The following is a 22,009-nucleotide window of genomic DNA, read 5'->3' as shown; positions in this document are numbered from 1 at the left end:
AGCTTTATAGCTGAGCAGGAATTTGACCCTAGTTGTCTCTAGTCTAAGCAACATGCAGCTTTTTCAAGGTGTACAACCTAACTTTTTCTATTGTCTGCTTTCACATCTCTGGTTCTTCAGCCTGTTAGGAGAACAGTTAACTGGAACAGTTTTATGTGCCTTTGCAAGATGGAAAGAGCCAGGTGGACCCCTTGAAAATGCATTTCTCAAAAGGGTGCTTTAACACAGAATGCCTGCCCATGTGCCATGGACAGATCTCAGCTGTATAAAAAGGGTACATAAAACAGAACCTTTCCAAACTATCTGAGAGCTTGGGAAGGTACTCATGAAAAAAGTTGTCCTCTGAGATTTGCACGTTTTGGCCATTCAAAACTTTGCCAGCACCTTAATTTGGACCAGAGCATTAAAAGACTTACGTAGCCAGTGCAAAGTGCGGCTGATTGCCACACTTTGTGTACACACTGTGGGAGTATATAAAATATTCTCCTCCTAAAAGGTAGATGAGATATTTGAAAAAAGGAGTTTGTTTGTTTGTTTTTAACTTGCATTGGTTTTCTTCCAGGTGTGACTTAATATGTTTTATTTCTTTAGACATTTGATGCAAATGATCTCTATCAAGGACAGAACTTCAGCAAGGTGCTCAGCTCCTTAGTTGCGCTAAATAAAGTAACAGCAGGTAAGTAGGATCCGTTGGATAGGCTTCAAAATGGATCTAGTAATACAGGGAAAAAATAAAGAGTTAAGCCTGTGGTACAGATTGCCAGGGGGTGCTGTAGGCAGTGGCAGGAAGCATCTTGGAGGATCTTGAGAAGGTGTGAAGTAATTTGTGTGCTGTGTATGTTTTGTTTTTGTGGGTGCTTATGTGAGCTGGTTGTGTTCTGGTATTGGTATGCGGCTGTGTGTATTTGTGTGGTATTTTTTGTGTGGATGTGAGTTTTTATGTGGGTGTGTTATGTGGGTATGCATTTTGCCTGTGTATGAGCATAACTGTGTGTGTTTGTATGAGCATAATCAGACCCTGCTTCTGTCTTAAAAGTAGGTTATGTAGTTTCTTGGCAAAGTGGCTTATTTCTGAAACTCATCTAATTAGCGTTGGAGCTGAAAGGTGAGGGTTCAAAACAGCCGATTTTATTAGGCAGGTTCCCTCCTCAGTCTTGTACTTAGTTTTTCAGGCATGTTATGTAACTTTCTGGAAAATGGGTAATTAGTAATCAGCCTTGTCAACCATGGCAGCCAAACTATGAATAGGTAAGCTTTCCCATGCCAACCATTTTGTGAGAACACCTAGAACAATTTCATGATTTCTAATCCAAAATGGGAAGGGAGCACAGAGTTAACTAATGATAACCGAGAAGTCACTAATAGCGAGTTCATATGATTTTTAGTCGTCGTAGCAGTTTTTTCTGCATCCTTGCATTTGTTGTGATAATCGGGGTTCTAGGCACTTCACTCCAAACAAAGAGAGTGTCTTTGTCGTCAGGGAGACAGAAGGACTCTGTGACTGTCTGGTTCTAGAGGCCTTAGAGTGCTGGATTGTGTGGAGAGGCCTTTTAATTTCTATGACAGAGATGTTCCCGCTGAAGACAGATGTTCAGCTGCCCTGTGTAGGAGTGCTGGTGTGTACACTTAAATAGCTTTAGACTCCTGAAAAACTTGCAACCTATGCATTTTGTGCTTAGCACTCTCATTTTTATGTTCCTTGGAGCATCTCTCCTCCCCCATGTGTCTGGGATTCCTTGGCTCATCCCACTGGGAGGCCCGCACACAGATGCAGCATACATTTGATTGATTGATTTAAACCACTTATGTGCTGCTTGATATCCTAAGATTTCTAAGCAGTATATATAAGAAATGCAAAATTACAATCTAAACATTCATATCAAAACAATGTAATACGTGCATTAAACACGTAACAGAACTATTATGCTCAGGGAGCCTTATTGGCTAATGCAGCAGGATAAAAATCCAATAAATAAATATAAATAAACAGTAACACAGGGACTAGTGTGTTGGGCTGGGTGCAGTTTTTATTCTTACTGAGTATTTTAATTTATTTGTGTTATGATTATTTTAACTAAGTTTTTAAAATGTTGGGTTTTCTTGTTAGATACTCTGAACATGATTTCCTTGTTGTAAAGGTGCTGTATGAATCAAATAAATGTTTAGCAAATAGAGTTTAAATGTGCATTTCTATTGTGCGTTTTATGTGTGTTTGCATGCCTTTTTGAAAGTCTAGTATTTCATGGTTCTCTTTTCAGACATTGGCCTAGGAAGTGACTCTGTGTGTGCAAGGCCATCATCTCATCGAATAAAGTCTTTTGATTCCTTAGGATCCCAGTCTCTACATAGTAGAACTTCAAAACTTTTTCAGGGCCAGTATCGAAGTCTGGTAAGTGCTGACCCATTTTTGATTGCTCTTTTCTGCTTTCACTCTCTTTAATTAATGCTGCAAAGTGGGAAGCATGACTCAGATTCACAGATATTTCATACTTACTTTCTCACCTATCGCTAGCATAAGTATGTGAGGCTTTAAAGTTTTGGGTGCTGTTTTGAGATTGGCTTTCAGATCTTGCACAGTCATGCATCAGAATCAACAAGCCAGTGCAATGAGTGGCCTTTCCCAGCCCTAGTGCCTTCCTTATGTTTTGGACTGCAACTTCTAGCATTCCATGCTGGCTACAGCTGATGGGAATTTTAAGTCCAAAAGATCTGGAGAGCACTAGGTTGGATAAGGCTGCAGTAAAGTTTAAAGCCCTTTAAAATCAGTGAGCTTAAGTGTGCTTCAGTTTGTTGGAATGTGTCCAAAGAGCAAAGAACTGATATATTGTAAACAGCTCACAGTCTTCTAATTACCCCATTTCTTATGAGATGCTGTTTTCAAGTTTAAATTGTTATACTGAAGGGACATCCTTGCACAGACTGTCTTAAAGTAGTCCTAAGTAGGGAGTTAAATCATCCTTTTTTTCTTTCTGTTTTTGTGTTGTGTTTTTTTTCTGTGCAGGTTCTCCTGCATTTGATGCTGTACTGATACAGGCCAATTAAGGTTCAGTGACCAAGTTGGCCTAGGTGAAACAACTGGTTCCATTTGGACAGCAGATTGGATTAAGCTAATAAGGGTCCTCCCAGAGGGATGGTTCTAGCAGTCAAAAGACATGCAGCTATTCTGTCTTTCCCTTCTTAAAAGTATTTTTTCTGGTGTGAAAAAGGATGAAAGAGGCAGCTGGAAAACAGGGAGGATTTCAAATGGAAAACAAGAATGCCTTGTACATTTGTAAAATTTCATGAATGAGGCAAGGTAATTGCACAATAAAAACCTTGTCTGGAAGTCTAAAACTTACAACTAGGTGACAGCAATAAATACTATGAACAATACATGAAAGAAGAACACCGGTTCTAAATACTGAAATAAGATATGCTTATTTTATTTATTGCTATTAGTATGATAGTATCATACATACAGGCAACTACAACAACTATTTTAACACCTTTGTGAAATGTTATCAAACTATTTTGTGTTGTTTGGAAAAGTACCTGAAACTTTGCATTTCTCTGGTCTTCTCACTTTCAGGATATGACAGACAACAGCAACCAGCAATTGGTGGTAAGAGCAAAATTTAATTTTCAACAGACCAATGAAGATGAACTTTCTTTTACAAAAGGAGATATTATCCATGTTACAAGAGTCGAAGAAGGAGGCTGGTGGGAAGGCACTCACAACGGCAAGACAGGCTGGTTTCCTAGTAATTATGTACGAGAAGTAAAATCAAATGGTGAGTTACTAGTTCCTGTTGTCTGAAGTGTATAGTTGTATATTCTTGATGGAACATTTGTATAATATGTAAGGTATATGATTGTGCAGTGTATCTCCACTCATATAAATAACATGTATGAATTTTTCAGTCTAATTTATACTACACAACAGCAGAATGCTGCATTGGATTCTTCATTCTGAGAACTCCAGTGCATGTGTAGACACCTGCTCATGGATGTTGCTTACAGACATAGATAATTTCTTCATGCATATAGGAGATTGGAAACTTGGAAGTGTGGCTTCTAGGTAGACACAAGCCCTGGCACCTCTCTTTAAAAGTTAATCACTCCTCCAGTTCTTCTGTCCAGTTTACAATCTGCCACCTTTCTTGTCCTGAAGATAGTCCAAGGATATTTGGAATGTTGCAGATGATGTAAGATGCGGATCCTATCCTTGATTTAAAGAAAATACACCAGATGGTGGCTATAATAAGTCTTGAATTCTGTGGACTGAGAAATATGCAGCAAATTGTATTTTTAACCTGAGAAATGAAAGGCAAAGTTTATTTGGGTGTTTTTGCCAATATAGAAGACTGTAAGCTTGTGCAATTTGGGAGGAATAAATCATTCAGAATTATACAGGTGCTTTTAAAATCTGCCTTTGTAAAAAGGAAAATGTCCCAATATTTTATGGTGCTTTGCTATTGGCTTAATTGCCTTTGATCTTCCTTGTGTTCATCTTTATGCAACTAGTTTCCCTGATATTTTGAGAAACAGCTTCATAAGTTGCCCAGTTCATATCATTTACCCAATTTTTAGAGTTACAAGTCCCATGAAAGTTATTTTGGAAGTTCTATGATTCTTATATGCATTTATCCCCTCATGTAAGATAGCATTGTTTTTTTTATCCCAGAAAACGTATTATAGTGTGTTTTTAAGATTCTGACTTCTGAAATGTTTTCTGCTGGTTGCTCTTGATTGTGTTTGGACAATTGTTCCTTGACTTAAAGAGTTATGAATGAACCTTACAACCCATGGTCCCTTCCCCTTCTCAGCATGCTTTCCTTTGACCATTCTTTCTTATTACATCCAGTTTAGGAAACTATGATTACTTAGTCTGTGTCAAGCCAGGATCTTAAAACTAACTTCAGACTGTGGCTTAGGACCACGGCTTGTTCCAAAAGTAGAATCTATAGTTTCCCAGCTGGAATGCAAGGGGGAACTTTTTGGCTTACTGTATTATGATGAGAAGGAAGAGTGAAGGTGCGGCACAAGGATACAGCACTCAGACAATTGTTTGCTTATGTTTTGGCTTATTGAGCGAAGATAAAATCCTCTGAATGGGTCCAATGCACTCTTGGTGCTTGTCAGTAAATAGTAATAAATATGACTGCATCTCATCATAAGTGCATGAGGAAGCCTCTTGTTTTGACCTCTAGTGCTTGGGCTATGCAATTGCATTCTATTGCTAAAACATTTTATATTTCAGAAAAACCTGTTTCCCCCAAATCGGGTACTCTGAAGAGTCCTCCAAAAGGATTTGATACATCTGCTCTTAGCAAAAGTTATTATAATGTGGTGAGTGTTTTTATTTCGAGTCTTAATTTGATGTGCATCACGTAAGAGTTGCTTCTTCCTTGAGGCTATAATACTGAGATTAAAGATTAAATAACACCCTAAAGATGTTGTTCTTTTTCCAAAAAGAATGAAACTGCAGGAAGGAAAAGAGTACTTAGCCATGCATGCAGACTTGTAGCCAGGATGTACAAAACTCGCCAGCCATGTGTTGTGGTGAGCCTGAATGCTTGACAACAACTTCTGTTGTTGTACTTCAAGGCAGGTAACAAACCAAGTGTCTGGAATTCCACTAAGCATGACTTGGAGACTCACACATTTTACAGGTCTGATTAAATAATTAGAAGCTAAATACTGAAGTGAAAAGACTGAGCCTTAAATAGCAGTTGCTTTCTGAGAGACCGGACACCATTCACACTAATATAGAATCTCACATTTTTATATATGCAAAATATGTTAACATGTCTATAAACATGCTTATCTAGAAGACAGAGACTAAGAAATTTACTAATTTTGTATCAGTGCTTTCAGTTTGCTTGCCGAATGTAGACAAGATGTTTCGTTTGTGCAAGACACCTTAAACTACCGTTAGATTGGCGCCAAATTTAGGTGTGTACTGCCCCACCCTCCCTCTTCACAGCAGTCTCTTTCCTTGCCCCCGAAAATGCTACACAAAGGGTTACGGGACCATGCTGAATGGCATGAACTGTGGATTGGGAGAATCCCTCCCAAATGGTTGGGGAGCTACCCGCTATGAGCAGAGCCTTTCCATCAACAGAAGGTAGCTCATGCGTCCAACCGGTGAACAGAACCAAATTGAAATTTAAGATGTAATTACATGCACCTCCAGGAAAGGTTGCAGCTCTGTGCAATATAACTGAGTTATTGGTACAGCTGCTGAATTGCAGTATAGTTTTTTGGGAAAATGGTTGTAAGACAGTTTTTGTCAAAGTGAGGCAATATTAATATCTATTTCCTTCCCCTGTTGTTGAGTCTTCCCTCCTTTATGTATGTGTATCATGGAAGATTTGTGTATCATCAGGAATAGATGACATATTAAATCATGGTGGGTTAATTGAATGGACAAGGCCCTTTCATTTCTGATGAATCTCAGTAATTTTCACTTCACTTAAGTGTGCCTTGGGGGTAGAAAATCGAGAACTTCTGAATTAAAGGGAGCTTTTCTACATCAGTGAAGAACCAATTTGATCTTTTCTGAAGTATGAATATATACCTCCTTCCCAACATATGCATTTTATTTGCACCCAATAAAACTAAAGTCTTCCAGTCTTTCCAGTAACTATGAAACCTTATTTCTGTCTATGAGTCACAGGTGTTTCATGGTAGAGGTGCACTAAGACAGTGTGAAGTAGAGAGAGGCAATGTTGAAAAGAAGAAAACGCAACACTGTCAAATGCCATAGGGTCTTATACTCCCCCATTCAGCTTGAGAAACTGTCACGGAAACTAGTTTTAAGAAAGAGGACCCTTTATGGCAGCCTTCCCTAACCTATCACCTTCCAGCTTTTTGGACTATAACTTTCAGAATTTTTTCTCTGAACTGATGGGAGTTGGTCCAAAATATCTTCCCTGTTCTTTTGGAATATGTAAAAGTCATTCCCTCTGTAACAGTGAAAAACATGAAAAATGTATGCTGTGTAACAAAGTGATGTAAGGTCTATTTCCAAGACTGAAGCCACAGTGTAAATAACATTCTGTTTCTGGGGAGCACACATTTTCTTTGGTCCCAAGGCCTGTATCAGGTGTTAGTTGGGTGGCTGGGGTGCATACATTTGAATATGCTCACACAGTTCAGGGGCTGTTGCTTCAGGGCCATGGGAGATGCCCATAGCCCTCTCCCCAACCAGAATATTGATTTCTTTCTACCATTAGTGGCAACAGAGCAGTCTAATCCCTTCCTTGCCACTGCCATTAACATTAGTAAAGCAGTCATTCAGGTTGACACTGGGGAACCTCAGCACTCCTTACTGAGTTGCTGGCTTACTGCAGTCAGTAGCCATAGTAAAATTCAAGGTGACATGATAGAGAGAAGAGCAAAGCCCACCGCAGAGATCCAGTCGCTGCCTTATCTCCACTTTTAGTGCTACATAATGTTGGTGGTTGGAGGGCTTAGCGTGGGAGCACACTTTTGCATCCATGCTCTTATGTACGTATGAATTATGTAGTAGTGTATTTCTGTATGATTCAAACCATTGTTTAGGAAATCAGTGAGGGTATCTGTGACTTAAATAGCTCTTTTTTTCTTTCAGAGTTAAATAATTGATTTAAAAGAATCTGACCTGATGTCTCTTCATCTTCTCTTCATCTGTACATCTGTATATCACATGCTTTGGGTTTTTTTTCCCTATGTCACAACTGTCATGAAGGGATTTAGTTTGTATTATGAATGTGCATTTGTATTAACACGTAGAGAAGGTTTCCTGAGGGCAGGTCCTTGGACTCAATGACCCCTGGGCCCCATCTGCTCTGATTCTGCTATTCTAATGTGCTCTTTTACCTACATAAATGGGAAACAGATGGAACACGCTCATTTTCGAGAGGCAGGGTCACTGAGCTGGTCTCTTCCTTTTGTTTCTGTGCATTCCTTTTATGCCAGGGAAATCCTTAAGCAGTGTTTGGGGCAAGCCTTTGCACTTGTAAACTGTTGCTGCTTTAGACATTTTCAACTGCTGCAGAAGAGACAGGGAAGCGAATAACTACTTGAAATAGCGCACATTAGTGCAGATGTTAAAGGGACTTTTTCATAATATCCTAGTTGTGAGCTGTTGCTGGTTGTGTTGGTTTCTGAAAGGTTATGAGCATAAGGGCTCATTTAGGTGTTGTTCCTGTTTACATTTTCCCACACAGGCTTCTCTGGGTGTTTTGGACTTCAGCTCCCATCAGGCCTGACAGTGTGGCTAGTGGTCAGGAATGCTGGGAATTGTAATTCAAAATGTTAGGGAAGGCACCAGTAATTAAGAACTAAGGAAATTCATGCTGGATCAGACTAAGATCCGTCTAGTCCAACATTCTGTTCACACAGCAGCCTGTAGGAGACATATAAGCAGGAGATGGCAACAGCATCCTCGCACCGATGTTCCCCAGCAACTGGTGTACACAGGAATATTGTCTTTGATACTGGAGGTAGCATATCACCTTCAGGACTAGTAGCCATTGATGGTTATGAATTTGTATCGTCCCTTTTAATGCCTTCCAAATTTGGCCGTCACTACATCTTGTGGAAATTAATTGACTAGTTTAACAAAGCTGTGTATGAAGTAGTACTTCCTTTTATCTGCCCTGAGAATTTCCCACCAATCAGCTTCATGGGATGATGTCTCCCTCTTCACTTTCTCCACATGATGCATAATTTCATACACCTCTGTCATGTCTCCCTCTATTCACTTTTTTTCCTTGAAGTGAAGCTGTTCTTCAAGGGGAGATGTTCCAGCCCCTTGAACATCTTAGTTGTCTCTGCCTTCACTTTTTCCAGCTCTGCGATATCCCTTTTTAGGTGCAGTGTTTAGAAGTGTGCACAGTGTTCCAAGTGTAATCACACTATGGATTTGTGTAAGAGGAGCATGGTATTGGCAGTTTTATGTGCAGTTCTTTTGTAATTACGTCTTACATGGAGTTGGCCTTTTTCACAGCAACCCCAGAGAGTCATCAAGCTGTTGACAACAGTCCTTAGATCTCTTTCTTGATCAGTCACTGCTGTTCACTTGAAGGTGGGATTCTTCTGCTCCAATATGCATTGCTTTACACCTGTATACATTGAACTGCATTTGCTACTTTAATGCCCATTCTCCTAGTTTGGAGAAATCCTTTTGAAATTCCTCACAATCCCTTTTTGTTTTAACCACTCTAAATAATTTGGCAAATTTTGCTACTTTGCTGGTCACTTCTGATTCTAGATTGTTTATTAATAAGTTTAAAAACACTAACTGCAGTTCATATCCCTGTTGGAACCCCTGTTCACAGCACTGTATTGGAAGAATTTACCATTTATTATCTTCTATCCACCAATCATGCATCTGTAAGCAGAGCTCTCTTGTTGTTCCATGACTGTTAATTTCACTTAGGAGTCTTCGGTGAGGGACTTTGTTAAAGTTCGAATAGACAGTGTCTACCAGTTCACAGGTTTTTTTATGCTCTGAAAGAACCCTAAATTATCAGTGAGACAAAATGATTTACTTTTGCAGAAGCCACATTGATTCTTTTTCAGCAGGGCTTGTTCTTCTATATGTTTATTAATATTATCTCTAATAATACTTTCAACAATTTTACCTGGAGCCAGACATTAAGCTAACCAGCCTGTAATTTCCTGGATCTCCCTGGATTCCTTTCTCAAAATGAATGCTTCATTGGTCATTTTCTAATTCTTTGTTGTGGTCTCTGTGCATCACACATATAAGGGTGCTGCGCCTGCACAGTGCCTGCTGCTGGGAAGAGCTCATCACTTTAATGGTTTTTGGTGGGAACTCTGTGCCCCCCGTCCCCTGGTATAAATGAACGGAGTCTCTGCCCAATCGCCAGTCTGCTTGTGACTGCGTTAACCGTTCCTCGGGCTCCTTTGCTTGCTTTCAATTCTCGCCTCATATTGTACCCTTTTTGCATTCTGTTAGCTCTTAATTGACTTCTTACTTCTACTTTTGCTCCATCCTTTCTACAGTTTCTCTACTCCTTTTCACTTCTACTTCCGGCAAAAATGCCATTTTATTTATTAACAATATTTGTACCCCGTTCTTTACAAGACATCCCAGGATGGCTTACAACAATAAATGAATCAGTTTATAAGTTTATAAATATAGAAACAATAAATACATCAGTTCTTCCAGAAGTCTCGGCCTGGTGATTTACCAACTTTCAGTTTGTTAATAAGGTTAAGAACTTAATCTTTTGTTGTGACCACTTGCCTCAGTTCCTCCATTTCCTACCCTGAAACCCTTCTACAGTGAAGGTATTTATTCAGTGCCTCCACCTAGATGAAACAAATTTATTCAGTGCTTCCACCTTAATCTCTTTTAGTAAGTTTTTCCTTGCTCTGTCATCCAGTGGTTCAACTGCCTTGCAAACTGGATTCCTGGTTCTGATACATTTAAACAGTTCTTTAAGCTGATACTATTAGCAGTATGCTTCTCAAAATGTTTTGAAACTTCTCTTATTAACAGCTTGCCCCTCTTAAGTGCCAGTTCATGCTTCCTTTTGTTTTCCCTATTTGGGCTTCCATTTTCTAAAGGAAACCCTCTTGAATAGTGTTGTGAGTACAAAAGATGTCTGTGTTGGGTGCTTGTCCTCAAGGACTGCTTGGTGGGTTTCAGCAGAATCGGGTTCAGAATGTGAAGCGAAATGGGTGGGGGTCTGGGTATGTGGGCCTAGTCAAGATTCTGACATGAGGGACACAGAGCTGCTTACCTCAAGGCCAGATGTTCCAAGTGGGCAAGTCAGTTCCTGGGAATAATCAAGATGTACAGCTCCTGCTAGAGGACTAGGGGCAGGAGGTTTCTCAGACATCAATCAGACAGCCCTGACTCTTGACCCCATGGCATGATGTCTGCAGAAGTGGACTGCCTAATTAGTGGATCAGGACACGCGGGAGATATGCTCGCTTTCAGAAGGCCCCTCCTGAAGGGATGGAGCCCAGGCATATTCATAAGGAGAAGTCTTGGAGGTGATTACTCGACTGGTTCAACAAACCAATTCAGCAACAGCGGAGTGTTGGACCCGATGACCTTAATGGCCCCTTCCAACTCTACTATTCTGTGATTCTGTGAAACCATTCTGTGCATGCTCAGATTCATTCTGGATGTTTTGTGCTTTTTGGTCAGTAAAGAACGCTTTGCAAGGAACATGGTCTGTGGCTTTTGAATGTTCAAAGGAGGAACTCTGGCTCCTGAAAATAGCTTCCTTGAAAAACATTCAGGTGACCTGTTGGATTAGGTGCTTCCCTTACTAACTTGTGGCATGCATTCCAGCTGAGATATTGTTAGTGTGATTCTGAGTAACCTCCAAGTGTTTTAAAGGGATTTAACCTCTTTAACTCTTCTTTTCAACTTTTTATCAGCCCCATCCTTTTAGAGAACTTCAATCTTTTGAAGTTCAGTGAGACTGTAATGACTTTGCTTGACAATTTTTCATTTAAATATGTAGTAAATCTGATAGCACAGTGGTCACTGTTGCCAATTAGTTTAACAACATTTACATCCTAGGCATCAATATTTAGGGTTTAATTCAGAATTGCCTCACCTGAATTCATGACTAGCTGTTCTAAGGTACAGTCATTTAGTGTATCAATGTGAAAAAAGGCAAGCAAGGAGAGACATGGTAGAGGTGATTAAAATAATGCATGGTGTGGAGAGAGGGAGGCATTTTTCTTCCTCTCTCATAACACCTGAACCCATGGTCATCCCGCAAAGATAAGTGGTGGGAAGCTTAGAATGTAGAAAAGGACATACTTATTCGCACAGCATATAGTTCAGCTATGCAGTTTGCTGCCATGGGAAGTGGTGATGCCTGCCAATCTTGCTAGCTTTTAAAAGTGATTGCATAGAGGAGGAGGCTATCAGTGGCTACTAGCCTAGCTGGTTATGTAATATCTCCTTTACCAAAGGCAAGCATGCCTGCATACACCATTTGCTGGTGATTAGGCAGGAGGTCTTCCACCTATCCTGCTTGGGGGTTCCTGTGGGCAGCTGTTTTGCCATCATGTTTATGGAGTGCTGGACTAGATGGACTTTTGGTCTGATCCAGCATGGCTTTTCTTACGTTCGTACAAATCTGTGAAGAGTATTCCCTGTGGAAACTTTCATTAGGATTCTCCGGGTATAAAAGTCTTAAAGATTCAAAATAGTAAGAGTTTGTCTTTTAGCTCAGCCAGCATTGTGTAACCTCAAGGGTAAGTGTTAGGGTTTGTTTGTTTGTTTGTTTAATATTCCTGTATGTTACAGGCTACTGCAGCTTTGCATGGAACTGGCTCTTTCTGAAGATACTGTGAAATTAGTCAGATGAAAAGTCCTTGTATTGCAAACTTCCATTTAGCACTCTTTCACTTTGGAACTCTCATCTGTACAGTGTTGCATTGTGTTTCATCAGTCAGTATGTTATGATTTAAAGATTAACATTATTTGTACATTATATTTTTGACCTTTTATTCTGTAGCACATTGTTCTGTTTCTCAGGTAGGGAATATGGTGTAATGTAGGAAGAATTAGGTGTCTGTTTTGGACAGTAGCTTCCATTCATCTGGATACTTAAATTTCCCCATGTGATGGTACATCCTATTTGGATGGATGGATGGATGGATGGATGGAAGAAAGTGGTTTGTATAGTGGTCTGTTTCCTCACATAGGGGACCGGTCCTCCGAGTAGTTTGATTTTTTTAAAGGCCTGCTGCTGTCAGAGTTTTTGCTTTAGCAGAGATAAGCGAGCATTGTGTGAGTGAATTGTTACACATACTTGATTCTTTTCTGCCTGTGCCTTGTGACCAAGGGATTGCTCACACTGGATGAATTCAGATTTCTATGCTTTTCATTTGTGCTGCAGACTGTAAAAGGTTACCATGTCTTTGAAAGCAGTCCTCCACATTTGGTACCTACTTTCATCAAATGGTGATGGAGCTTTCAGAACAAGTCTTTGAAATACCATGGGGTCATGCAGCAGCCAGACTGTGCAAAAAGCTGGCAAAAGGAGAAAGGTGATAAGCAGAGCAGACAAGCATGATGGTGAGATTAGAAACTGTGAAGTGCAGCTATGCTGCAAATGTTTTGTTCTGTTCGGTGCTTTTGTAACTTCCAAAATAGTGTAAACCTATGGTGTTCATAGTGTACCCTTTATGGGAAAGGTAAGTGATCTTGAAGCCTATCTGAAGACAGTGAGCTACAGAGAAATTATGAGGATTTAAAATTTTCTCAAGTCAGTGTAAAATCTCCACAGGTACAATTAAGCTGTTTTCTAATGGTGCTTTATGAATGTGGGAATTGGAAAGGTGTTTAAATATATTTAAAATTTGAGTTCAAGTGTGTTTGCAGGACTTGGGCATAGTCAGCTAAAATGTGGTTAGTAATTTAATAACAGTAACTGTGCTTTTGCTTATATATACTTCATTTTCTTGGGCTAGAGAGGTTACTTAAAAAAATACTCCTTCCGTTTTGTTCTAATTGAAAAATCAACACCATTTAATTGTTGATGTTTTTTAGAGAATTAAATCATGAAAAAAAATCTTGTGGGAAAATGACACATCATAGTGCACATCTCTGGCCCATGTCTGCTGGGATAATACTGAGAGCCAGTGTGGTGTAGTGGTTAAGAGCATGGGACTAGGACTCAGGAGATCTGGGTTCGAGTTCCCACTCGGCCATGGAGCCAACTGGGTGACTTTGGGCCAGTCACAGACTCTCAGCCCAACCTACCTCACAGGGTTGTTGTTGTGCGGATAAGATGGAGGAGGAGAATGATGTAAGCTGCCTTGAGCCCTTTGTAGGAAAAAGGCAGGATATGAATTGGAAAAAAAATACTTGGAAACTTTACCAAATGATTCTGCTAGGTCCTTGTTACAGGGCTCCCATCCCTACCTCCTGTAGCAGTTTTTGTTGTTGCTATTTTCCTTTTGCAGTGGGCAACCATTTTCTAATTTTTTGGCTTTGTGTGTGATAATGTAATGTTCTACTTTCATTTCATCATTGTCTTTTTGTTTTCCAGTATAGAATTTATTAATCCTTCAGCTACTTGTTTGCGAGTGTGGTATTGCACTTTTGTAACTGACAAATTAATAGCTTGTGTGTTCTTTGTGACATTTGTTTTTTGTAGTGTTTCTGCAGAATGGAGACATTTTAATCTTTGGGGCAGGAGTCAAGTTACCAGCGAAAGAATGAACTCAGAAATGGTTTCCCTTTTCTTCCCCTCTTCAGCTGAATAGGCCTATTCAAGGGAATAAAACAGAGTTCAGCCACACTAATGAAAGAAGCACTGGAGTCTCCATTTTAAATAGTTCAGCATGTCACTTGTTTCATCAGTTCAGCATGTCACTAGGGATAGAAAACAGACATGAACAACGGTTTTATATCCCAAACAGACTGTAAACTGCAGCATTGAATAAAGTAGCTAGTCTAGGACATCTGAACTTTGTAGGAACTCTGGGAAGGCAATCACGCTATTTTGGTGCTACCAGAGCAGTAACAAATCAGGCTGTGAAAGGGATATCAGCCTTAAGTATAAAGTGGTACAAGGAGATAGCTATTCTTTCAGAGTGCAGCGATTCTAGTGCATATGGGAAATCTTACCTTTTCCACATCCAAAGAGGAACTAATCCCACTTTTAGGGTGGCCATGTGTTCCAAGTGCTAACATTAATACGTAAAGTATTAAACAGCTTGAGGCTAGGTTATCTAAAGGAGCACCTCTTCCCATATATGCCTACCCAGACCCTAAGATCATCATCAGAGGTCCTTCTCAGCAGCCTCTGAAGGAAACAAAGAGAGTGGCTACGAGGAGAAGGGCCTTCTTAGTAGTGGCACCCCAACTTTGGAATCTGCTCCCAAAAGAGGTTCACCTGGCAACTTCTCTCTATTCCTTTTGATGCCGGGCAAAGACCTTTTTATTCATCCAGTATTTTAACAAAGATTTTAAATATATTTTTATATGGTATTTATTGTATTCTTGTGTCTTTGGTTCAATTGAATTGTGGTTGTGTGAGGTTTTATTATGGGTTTTTTGTGTTTTGTTGCTGTTCACTTTATTGTTGTAATATGTATACGTCCAATTTGATATTATTGTTTATGTATATGCAGTTGCTTTTACATTCTATAAGCCTCCCAGAGAGTCATCTGGTCAATGGGCAGGGTAGAAACTTAATAACAAACAAACAAACAGAAATATAAGATGTTTTCTATTTGAAGGGCTGTCTTGTCCAGTTTCAGTTTGAAAATAATGACCCCCATAAGAACGGTTGTCCATCAACAGTTAGCATCTAGGCAACAGAACAGCTAGCACTTTGGCCTCCTGCTTAAAAGGCTTCTATGCTATGATGATATTCACTATTTTTCTATTCAAACTATAAGAATAAGTTCCAAGTTTGCACCTATAAATCAACACATGTAAATTTTATGTGAATATAGGCACTTTTTTAACCACCTCTTGGGGGTGATCCATATCTTCTCTGTCTTAGGAGATTCATTAATGGCCAACCTGCCTATTTGCCTGTATTCTGTTGTATGCCTGGCTGTGCCTACTCTCTGCTCAAGTCATCCTGTTTTTGTTGAATGTTGTGTGTGTGTGTGTGTGCGCGCGCGCGCGCGTACGTACATATGTATGCATGCCTTTGAACTACTGAATAGGATACTATAACAACCTTTAGAGGACATGAAAAGGGGGATTGGGAGACTGTATAGTTATTCAGGTTAATAAGACTTGGCGTCTCCAACATCGCTGCCCTTGTTCTCCTGCTGCCTGTAAATTGTACCAAACCTCAGCAAGGCAGAAAGGAGAGATGTGGCAAATGGCAGTATCTCACACACTTTTATCTGACATGTGGCACACCTGCCAAGACTTACTTCTGTCTGTGTGTGTGTCTCTCTCTCTGTAGTTTTAAAATTACAATCACAACATTCATATGTTATAGGTGCTACAGAACATTCTAGAAACTGAAAATGAGTATGCTAAGGAACTACAGACCATGCTTTCTAACTACCTGCGACCCTTACAAGCTAGTGAAAAGTAAGTACATTTTGCTGTTGAAAAACATTTCTCTACACTGGCACTCTTGAGAGGCAGGGGCAAGCAGCACCTGTTTTAAGATCATTCCATCATAGGTAGTGTCTATGGTGCTACAATGAAGATCACACCAATATTATGTCTACCAAATGGACCGCACAACAGGGGCGGTAGCCTTTAGGTTGGCCTTGGTCTTTCCATATGGCAGCTAAAAGTTTGTGAGCATTCTGAGATGATATAGCCAATGGCTCCTAGGGGCTTGTATGGTTTTAGTTAAAGATGTATACTGCTGTTCTATGCTTCAGCATAAAATGGCTCTCCTGGAGGATGTGGCTTACCACATAATGTCTGCCATGGGTTCAGTGAGGCAAAAGTAACCTAATGTGGTGGGGAAGAGAGAAATATTTGAGCTGGAGACTCCGTGGGTGGGAATAGCAAAGCAAACGGGCAGAAGAAAGAGAAAGAGCAAGACTAGAGGTTAGGGAGCAGAGAAACTGGACTAAAGAGGTGGGGAGAAAAGCAAGGCCAGAAGCTGAAAGGGAAAAGGAAAGTTTTTTAAGCCTTTTATTGAACAGAAGTGGGTAGGGAGTAGAGAGCTTTGTGATGCCATTGGACATGTTGGCTACAGAATGTATGTTTTGGAGGAAGAATTCTGATGTGTTTTAATCCCTCTGTAGTTTCTTGAGTCCAAGTGGGAACTTCCAGGGACCAAAGGAAAATTGGGGGGAAGATGAAAAGGAATGGATACTCCCAGAGCAGAAGCCCATTCCTGGTTGTAAGCAACATTTCTGATCATGGGAGGTCTTTTTTCCATAAATGTTTAGTCTTATTTTTTTCCATGGCTCCAGGTTAAACTCTACTGATACTTCGTATTTAATGGGAAATCTAGAAGAAATCAGTTCTTTTCAGCAGATGCTTGTACAGTCATTAGAAGAATGCACCAAGTATGTACTTTACAAACTAGCAAATCAGTAATGAATAATACCTGACTTGAAAAGAAATTTGTAGTTCACTGCCACATGTTGTTTAATTGTTGATGATAGATGCATTTACTATGTCAAACTGGTTTTCAGGTCAGACATATTCTGAGTAAGCAATAAAAATAAAACCTCTTGGGGATGTTATTAAGCATAGCACCATTTTCAAGTAAGCACACCAAAAAAGGTAAGGTGAGGAGAGGGTCACATTAGTTCCTGTGTGCTCAGTTTTCATTAAAAGTATATCCCCCATCCCTGCCTTATAGCCTTGGATGGTGCGCATTTATTAAACATACACACCTCTCTCTTAGATGTGGACACTTTCTTAGGCCACAGTCCTATTAAGAAGTTTGAAAGCCCCTGATCTTGGAGAATTGCATACCTCCAGTGCAAGGCAGCAGGATCATCTAGAGCTTTGCTTCCCCATCCTCATGCATTTTTGCTGGATGGGCATTTTTGCCTGTCTAAAGGATAGTGTTGCAGAGGGAGAGGGAAGGAGGTTGGGGAGGCCTCAGGATAACATTTATCCTGGCCTTTCCTGTTCCTGTTCCTTCCCTCTTTCTGAAGTGGCTTTCCTGACCTTGGCCAAAAGCTGGCATGATTCTTTATGAGCTGGCTGTTGGAGTGGAGGGCTGGAACTCTCAACCCTTGCGTCCAGGAACCCTCAGATACTGTAGCAACCATCAGATCACTCTGCCTTAGTAGTGAGCCAATAGTGCAAAAGTATTTTTTTATAAAAATGCAAGTCAGACTAACACATAATGATTATCAGATATATTAGAATATGCATGACCTGGGCTAAATTAAGTAAAATATTCTTTCAACCCTTTAGCATATTTGTTCAACTCATGGCTGAACAAATGCACCAGTTCTACAACTCCTCCGCTTCTGTCCAATTTTTTGTTAAGAAACTGCATTTGGTTTTTGAGGCTTGAAGAATAGATGGCTACTCTGTTGTGATTCTTTTAGAGTGTATTAAGTCTTAAGTCCGGAATGTTTTCAAAAATGGCATTGGCATTGCTATTATTTCAGGTTGCCTGAAGCTCAGCAGAGGGTTGGTGGTTGCTTCCTAAATTTGATGCCACAGATGAAAAATTTATACCTTGCGTACTGTGCCAACCACCCATCAGCTGTAACTGTTCTCACAGAACACAGGTATGTGTGTGTGTGTGTAGCAAGGATACAAGAAATGCTATGCTATGCTATGCTTTTTAAAAAGGGACTGATAAATTGTTAAAGAAAAAATGAAGATGATGACTATGTAGAACGTCCCTATTTAGAAGCAGTATGCTCAAGAATGCCAGCTGCTGTGGGGAAGAGCAGGGAAGGATGATTGCCTTCTTGTTAGGCTTCTTGGCTTCCTAGAGGCATCTGGCTGGACCATTTTGGAAGCAGGATGTAGACTAAGTGCACCTTTGGTCTGATCCATTAGGGCTGCTCTTGTTCTTACACTATTATAAACATTGAATAAGCAGTAGGGAATATGGGCGCCTTCAAATGTGGTTGGTCTGTCTGTTTTCAACCCTGGCCAGCATAGCCAATGGTGAGAGATAATAGAAGTTAAAGTCCAACATCTGGAGGCCTATGTGTTCTCTGTCCCTGCAAGAGGATAATATTTTCAGGATCCCAGATGCAAGAATATGCATTTGTTGTATTACCGAAAGCAAGAGGATTGTACATTTTGATGCTATATTTGCATAGTGAATTAAACTTAAATTCAAGCATATGAATGTGTACATGCCTGAACACCTGAATGTTTGCTCAGGGACAGAAGAGGGGATAATACTGTAATCTAAAGTAGCTTTGGACAGCTTTTAGAAACAATGATTCCTGCTTTTTAAAAAATCCTGATTATCCCTGGCTTCTGTGGAAGCAACTTTATCATCTTTTTAGGCTTGTGTTTAAATGCGTGACTGTGTAGAAAAGCCTAAAAATTAGAAAACCTTTTTTCTAATTTATCTACCCCTGTGCATTCTCAAGGCTCTTATGTCAACAGCAGACTATGTTCACCCTTCCTAATAAGATTTTAGGATTTTCATCTTTTTTCAAAAGTCAAAGGTTTGGGTAGCTTTAAGCTTTCTACTTCATTCCTGAAGTTCAAGGGTTCAGGTTTCACTTGCTGTTCTCAACAGCTAGGTTATGTTAGCTTGCTATGGAGCTGACTGGATCTGATTGTGCATTGTGCAGGCAGTAGAAACCAGCTGGTTGCAGTCATGCCACCCTTATGGTAACTGCATTTCAGGGAAGATTGAGTTTTGTCTCCAGGCTTGATCAGATGAGCATCGTTGCCTTTTCTAATCTGATGTTTTAAATGATCAACAGTATACTGGCAGGAACATTAATTTATTCACCTTTATCAGTAGAACATTTCTGGCCTAGAAGGAATGTGAATGCTTCTGTCCATCTCCATCCCTGCTGAGTGTTCTGAATATTGTATTTTATGGTGTCACTCTTTTAGTGCAAGCTTTAGCCATTTATGGAAACCCTAATTTTCATCTTTGCACAAGTGTCAAATCCAGTATTTTGCTTCTGCTTGTGCAAGATGTTCCACAAGCAAGGTCTTGCACAACTCACTGCAACTTTGCTAGACTAGGGATAGAAAGGAATGAAAACTTAAAATTTATCCTGCACATTTCTAGGTAGCAATCGTTTTTGGTTTTGTTTTTGATAGAAGCAAGGCTTGAACTGGTCACTTAAACAACATACAGTTTGCATAATGTTAGCTGCTATGTTTAGAACTTAATTTCAGGTTACTTTATTACACTTACAGCATTATTTTTGATGATACTGAATTTCATAATAGGATGCTTTAAAAACACACAGGGGAGATAGCTGGAGCATGGAATACAGATAAGCATCTGAGTCACAGAACATTTTGTCCCTCCTCCACTCTGTTTCCCAAAGGCTGCTAACAGAGGGTGATGTCATACTTGAAGCAACAGCCCAAGAATAAGACATTCTATCTAGAAATGCAGCACCAGAGACTAAGAAAGCCTTGGAGTCGTTAAGTGAGCCAAGGCTTTGCTGGAGCATTTTCGGCATGCATTGTCTCTGTGACATCTTTAGACCGTTCAGCAGTGACAGTTCATGTTCTATCTATTATAGGGAGGAAGTGGAAGTGTAAGTTACAGCTTTTAATGTTTTGCACTCATTTGGGAATGATATGCTGCTTTTGTTTCCTGTTCTACATGTAGTTGTAGGTGCATTAATATTTTCAGGCATCCTTCCTAGTTTGTAGTGATTTTATGCATTAAAATTGTTGCTCATATAGATCCAGATTAGATGTAGATTATATTTTAATGCCTTCCTGACTCCAGGCAAACCTGCTGAAGCCACAGATCTTAAGAACAGCATAACTTATGGGGGCAATCTTTAAAGCAGAGATTTCATGTACCAGTAGTGTTACAGCATTGTAATAGTCATGTTTGTGCTTGCTTTATTCTTCTTAGTTGGTCTGTCTTGAATTAAAAAATGGATTTTATGACTTTAGTCATAGCATGTATTGTTTTTATGCCAGAGGTCTACTTGTTCTTTCTTAAATCAATGATTATCTCTTCTGTATCTTGTTTTGATTCTTGTGTGCTATTTTAGCTAAATACAGAGGAGATTCAATACTTAGCAGCATTTAGACCAAATTGTTATAAAGAGCTATTGTCTTTGTCAAAACAGCTGCGTTCTTGAACTAATCATGCTGATTTTATAAATTTAATAATCCTCTAAGGAAATAACTGATACATAGTCTCCAGATTGCTTAGAAGCTTCAAATCTAATAACAGTTTTTCTCTTGCAAAGTTATTTAATAACCAGAGCACCATTTACAGAAATCTATTTTCTGAGACTTTAGTGCACTGTAGGAAGCAATATGAAAATCAAGATCTCTATTTTGTTGGAATGTTCAGATATTCAAATTGTAAGAAATCTTTCCTTGTTACATATATGTATGATATGTATGTAGCCTTTTGTGCAGTATTCTTTTTTGAAGTACTGATTGTTGTATATACTGTGTTATGGTCTTGGAGGGGTTTTCTTAGTTTGATTTTACTTTTGAAATAGAGGAATGTTCTCAGGAAGAGTTGCACTTAAGAGGAGTAGGAATGTGTAGTCTTGAATACTCTTGTCCATGAGAAGATTAGCAGAGAAAGGCCTGGTCACCTTTTCCAATGTGCCTCTCTTAACCATCAAGTAGCTTTTTCCAACCTGGTGTCCATCAAATGTTTTAGAGAACAATTTCCTGCATTCTTGACCCTTGGACATGTCAGTGGCAATGTCATTGAATCCTTGCAAGACACCCTGAGAGACCTCAGTGGATTACTTTGAGATACCACCACTGTTTAATTTGACTGAACTAGAGGGGGGAGAGGGAGAGTATTGAACACCTGCAAAATAGGTTGCCTTTTATGCAAACTGGCAATGGGGGTGTGTTCTAGGAATAACTCTTCTCCCCGTAGAGGCAGATGATTCTTACGAAACATTCCATGCCACTAAAAATGACTAGCTGGGAAATTCCTGTACTATTTTTTCACAGGGCTGCTTTCTCCTGGTGGACTGGACAGGTAAAGAAGGTTGTTAGGTTAGACTGCCTGCTGCTGTTGCCATTGGCCTAGGCAGTATTTATATTTCCGGCTGGCTTTTCCCTTTCTTCCATTGCTGTGTTATTTCTTTTTATCTCATGGTGATGGAAGCCCATTTCTCACTGCCTGGGTTCACATGACTATGATAACCCACCTTAGATTATAAACCACAGTAGGTTGTTGTGTCATGTGAACCCAGATGGCCTTATGAGGGGGTCTTATTTTTTCAGTTACAAGGTACCCTGACAACTCAAGGCTTTTAGTTGAAGTTGTTACGTCTGCTCTGAGTTGTCCATGGGTCAAGCCCAACTGCAAGCAAGCTGCATAGCTAGAATGTCAAAATCTCCTTTCTTTTCTTGCCAGGGGACCAGCAAGTGATCATTCATTGCCAGATACCCTAAAAGTCTTGAAGTGGCACTTGGAACGTCTAG

The 22,009-nt window shown here is 39.8% G+C and overlaps 1 protein-coding gene across 11 annotated transcripts in view; it reads left to right on the top strand.

Annotated features, from left to right (window-relative positions):
* ARHGEF7 (Rho guanine nucleotide exchange factor 7) overlaps nucleotides 1-22,009 on the top strand; it is a 93,949-nt gene that overhangs the window by 25,073 nt on the left and 46,867 nt on the right. For 10 of the 11 annotated variants that reach the window (XR_006414642.1, XM_044429553.1, XM_044429547.1 and 7 more), the window contains exons 3-9: nucleotides 592-676; nucleotides 2,259-2,389; nucleotides 3,569-3,770; nucleotides 5,240-5,328; nucleotides 15,939-16,033; nucleotides 16,879-16,974; nucleotides 18,040-18,162. Coding sequence is in view for 10 of the 11 variants with exons in the window: in XM_044429553.1 (XP_044285488.1) it covers nucleotides 592-676; nucleotides 2,259-2,389; nucleotides 3,569-3,770; nucleotides 5,240-5,328; nucleotides 15,939-16,033; nucleotides 16,879-16,974; nucleotides 18,040-18,162 (821 nt within the window). In the remaining variant the exon portion in view is untranslated. Of the gene's footprint in view, nucleotides 1-591; nucleotides 677-2,258; nucleotides 2,390-3,568; nucleotides 3,771-5,239; nucleotides 5,329-11,706; nucleotides 13,018-15,938; nucleotides 16,034-16,878; nucleotides 16,975-18,039; nucleotides 18,163-22,009 lie in introns of those variants that run through there. The other variant, XM_044429554.1, reaches the window with a different exon arrangement.

This window comes from Varanus komodoensis, unplaced genomic scaffold (assembly GCF_004798865.1).
Source record: "Varanus komodoensis strain SLA01 unplaced genomic scaffold, ASM479886v1 scaffold2, whole genome shotgun sequence".
NCBI classification, from domain to species: domain Eukaryota; kingdom Metazoa; phylum Chordata; class Lepidosauria; order Squamata; family Varanidae; genus Varanus; species Varanus komodoensis.
Note: the sequence above shows the minus strand (reverse complement) of the source record. Positions and strands in the feature narration are given on the sequence as shown.